At 42.7% G+C, this 4,475-nt stretch overlaps 1 protein-coding gene across 1 annotated transcript in view; it reads left to right on the plus strand.

Moving 5' to 3' along the window:
* The window catches only part of LOC103350262 (translation initiation factor IF-2), an 8,760-nt gene extending 4,543 nt beyond the window's left edge, over positions 1-4,217 (plus strand). Inside the window, exon 3 of the mRNA XM_051858186.2 lies at positions 508-4,217. Coding sequence (XP_051714146.2) covers positions 508-537 — 30 coding nt within the window. The 3' untranslated portion in view covers positions 538-4,217. The remainder of the gene's footprint in view (positions 1-507) is intronic.
* Positions 4,218-4,475: the final 258 nt, after the last annotated feature.

Below are 4,475 nucleotides of genomic sequence, written 5' to 3' on the forward strand. Positions count from 1 at the left end.
TGGTGGCGTCACCCGAGGACTAAAGAATACTGGGCATTATTTTGATTATTTAAAAGAAGGCGAATCGGACATTGGCATCCAAGGAGGGCCTTTTTCTTTTCAAGCTGGAGAGCATGTGACATTTGGTGGCTGTGCTGCCACGGGTCACAATGCATTCCCTGTGTCTTCCCAGCACCGCCACCCGCCTGGCCTCACACTTGCCCAGCGTGAAGGATCCAGGTGGAGCTGTATTGTGATGCTCACCTCACTGTGTGGGATCAGGCTAGTATTTTTGACACGTTGCCTAAAATATAAATGACCACCTCTTTGGACAAATAAGAAAGCAGGCTGGCAGCGGCTCAGCCCCAGTCCAAACCGTGTCCTCAGAGTAGAGTTGACAAATAGTGCCGCATGAAGCTTGGAAACTGAGAGGTTACCTTGACAGACAAGGAGCACAATTATCACAATATGATGAAAGAGCTTCCATGAGTATGTATTGCGCCGTTAATTACTGTCCTTTTTCTACAGGCTTCTAATGTGAGGAAAAACACGGAATGACAAGTGTGGGAAAGAGCAAGCACTAAATTACTGTCAGAAAAATAAACGGAGTAGCACAGTGGTGCTCGGTGATTTACGGGGGCAATTAGTCCCCACCCCACGGCGCTGCTGAGGACAGCACGCGGCAGGCGCGCCGGGCCCACGAGGAAGAAGGGGCTGCTGCTCTCCAGACAACTTTTCAGACTCCCAGGCGGGATCCTGGAGCACGTTCGGTTCCATGTCTTGGTTCTGGGTGCCCACCCCTCACGTCAGCCCCCCAGCTGCAGGCAGACACGTCGTTTTAACAGGACGTGAAGCTCTTGGGTGTGTGTTTGGAAAGCCTGCAACTGCAGCTTGTTTCCACTCCCACTGTCCAGGAAGGGGGTTAGCCCCTCGCTTCAAAGACACAACAGAAAAGCACCTGTCCTCGCTCCCAAAGTGTCCCCCTGGTGTGTGCCTTCGCTCTGTCTCATTAGTGCCTGCGTCTCACTACCTGTCCTGCTGGGCGGAGAGCCCGTGGGTGCTGAGGAATGTGGCCTGCAGCTCCTCCTGTGAGCTTTCCTGAGCTAGTACAGGGAGGGCTGAACCAGGCTGCAAGACCCAGAGTCAATGAGAAAGGTGTCTCAGCGCCCCATGTTCCGGGACAGTCTGTGGAGCGTCTGTGCTCTGTAGGGTAGTGAGATAAGCCTGCCAGGGTATAATTAATGGTGCGCCTTCTGGAAGAAATACGCACCATGAGAAGGAACCTCGGATGGAAGACCGGGAAGGAACCCAGGGAAGACTGAGTCTTTATGGACCAGAGGCCTCATCTGTGCAGGGCAATAGCTGAGGTGGATGAAGGAGCCTTCACTGGAAGTTCAGTGTTCTCCCCCAGTGCTAGCTAAGAGCGCTGCCAGCTTGCATGACTGCAGTCCTCCGCACGTCACCGAGGACATCTGTACCTCCTCTGCTCATTCCATCTTGCCCTGGCTTTAGCCAAGGACATCTGCACGGTCAGCACTGTGTTCGGTAGGTGGGGACACCGTTGGAGAAAGTGCCCCAGCACGCACCACCTTTGACTTGTGACCTGGAGTCGTGAAGAGGCAGAACCACGTGGATGAGCTCGGGCCCAGCATGGCGCACCATTCCATGGGACGCTTCATTTCTGATAGAGAGGGTCACAGCTGGGGAAAACTTCAGATTTCACTCGCTACTCTTCTCCATGTTATTAGGCTCCCCCGACCCTGGGAGTTTATAAACACATGCCTTTTAAAACAAATTCATAATAAGCACTGGGATTTGATATAGCCTTGTATATTTCTAACTGCGGTAAGCATTGGTTTTCAACTACCGTTTAACCAGGAAAGCAAGTCAGCCAGTAAAGAAGGCAAATGTGTTTTTGTATAATATCACAGACATGTGAACTTGTTCCGATCTCTGGATACCAGCAATGACTTCGAAATTTAACTAAAAATGTTTTGTATCAGTAAACAAAGCCCAATTAAAAGTTACCTAGTGCATTTTTCACATTTTTCCTGTCTCCTCAAATCACACTTTTATTTCTGACAGAGGGACACGCTGGGAAAACTGCCTCAATATACAAAATGAAATTCCAGGTATAAAAATTCTGTATTTCTAACAAATCTTGTTTTTACTCTTTGATTTAAACAGAGCACTATGAAAGTATTACCCCTACAACAGGCACATGTTTATATGCGTGCTGTTTTTGTTTAGAGATTAGGAGCCACAGAAGAGTGGAAATGACCTTGGTTGGTGTGCTTACTTACTGATAGAAATGATAGCCTTTTTCTGTCTGGATTCCGGTCTCTACTAATCATGAAACTTCCATCCATTTCAAAGAGAGGACTTGGACGGGATGAAAACAGGAGGCTGGCTTCCTGCACGCCCCTGCGTGTGTGCTTGTGCAGAATGTGCATGCGATCTTCCGAGTTGGCTGTAATCTATAATTCCTGGCTGTTATTTCAGTTGCAGCTATAATTTTTAGATTAATGGTTATAATTTTGGTGAGGCCTACATGAAAAGTTACATGCTCATGCGTGGGAGGAGGATCATTAAATATTCATTATTACCACTCAAATTAGTTGTCATGCTTTACATAACAGTTACCTGTTATCATTTCACTAGTTTAGATTCAGCAATAAGTGAACAGCAATATATAGCTCATAGCAGTAGAGGAATTATTTTGCTAGGGAACAGGGAGAAAAATGATTTAAAAACCCATTTGACATATTTATGTTGACAAATTATTTAAAGGAATTACTGTGTTGTCAATAAACACGTTTGTATGGGGGAATAGGATTGTGGCTGGATTTGCTTCTAGCTGTTTAATTACTCTAGCTATGAAAAACAGGACTTCTTCAAATAAAAAAATTAAACATATAAAGGTTGAGATATTTTCGTCTTTGGCAGACACCTAACCTTGCCATGAAAAGGCACTTTTCATTTTTGTAAGCAAACACTGAAATCTTGCTATTCCAGCAAAGCTAGGTTGTGTGATTTGTGAGTTTTCCCCCATCTGGTGTAGATCTCTCCTTTAGAAAAAAAAAAAAAAAAAAGAGCGAAGAGTAAAACAAGAAATGGATTTCATAAATGTTGATGAATGGATGGAGATCATGTCACACCAATACATTTTGAAAAGGCATGGAGTGGAGATAAAGAAACACAAATCTACTTTAGGGTAAAAACATTTGATTTTTGTCTTCTATGTCCCCTGGTATGCCAGTTTAGTTTTGTTAGGACACTAGGATAGTCACATTTGTTGTTGTTGACCATGTATCTGAATCATTCCATACTCCTCAATAATTTGAAACTGACTCTTCTCCTGTAGAAAATAAATTTGATTCTGAACTCATCTAACTTTAGAGCTTTCTGACTGAAAGAGTCAAAGTGGAGCTGATGAACACATTTTGCATTTTTCCACATTGCATCTGGACTCTTCGTAATGATGGTTTATTTTTTTTTCTGCACAGAAGAGAAAAAATATATAGGTCCATGAATCAATCTAGATAATGGGGAAGGCTGAATGTAATAAATAATACAGTAACAACCCTAAACTAATGAGCTGTTGCTAAGGTACATTTCATAGGCTCATCCTCTATATAAAAAGTCACTAATAACCCCTTGGTGTAATCAGATGATAAAGCTTTGCCATAAGGCAACACCTGTGCAATTAGAACTGCAGATTCTTTTGCACGTTTCATTAATTTCAGGATTTTGTAAAGGCACAATGACTACACTAATAATCTAGTCTATTTGACTCCATGTCTACCGGAAACAAAGCGTCTAATTAGATAAAGGTAATTAATTAGAGATAAATGGAGCTAATCAGGCCCAGTTAACACTAATTCTCTGAATTAAGACATTTTGGGACACCTACCATCCTGCTGACTTTGATATTTTGCATTAAGACTGGGTTCTAGAGGAGTCAGAAAACACTGGCATTTGAGAATTGAGCAGTCTTTTGATGGCAACTTTGGGCATCTGAAGCCAAAGGAGAATTTTCTTTCATATTGTGCTATTTCACCACCTTTCTATTGCAGCTTAAAGAATTCACTTTGTAGTTATTCCAATCTGTGCTAGTCTCCATATAAATTTTAATAACCTTTGCTATCGTTTTTATTATCTGTCTAGTCCCGCAATGGAAGAAAATCACAAGTTGTTCTGTCTTTTAAATAAAGACCTAACTTGTTACATTAAGGAAATGTCAAGACTCATCAGCCTGTATCCTAAAATTCTGATCCTTTAAAGAGAACAAACACCTGAAATTCTGATCCTTTTAATTCTGATTCTTTAGAGAACAAACCTCTGCTTAGCAATGGTTGGGCTGAAAATTCCGTGATGTGGGGGAAAGCGCATTAGCTTTGAAGTCAGAAGATCTGAATTCAAATTCCTGTTCGATCTCTTACTAAGTGAGTGATCTTTGAAAGTAGCTTAACCTCTCTGAGTTCCTTTGATTGTAA

The sequence above is a fragment of the Oryctolagus cuniculus genome, chromosome 7, assembly GCF_964237555.1.
Source record: "Oryctolagus cuniculus chromosome 7, mOryCun1.1, whole genome shotgun sequence".
NCBI classification, from domain to species: domain Eukaryota; kingdom Metazoa; phylum Chordata; class Mammalia; order Lagomorpha; family Leporidae; genus Oryctolagus; species Oryctolagus cuniculus.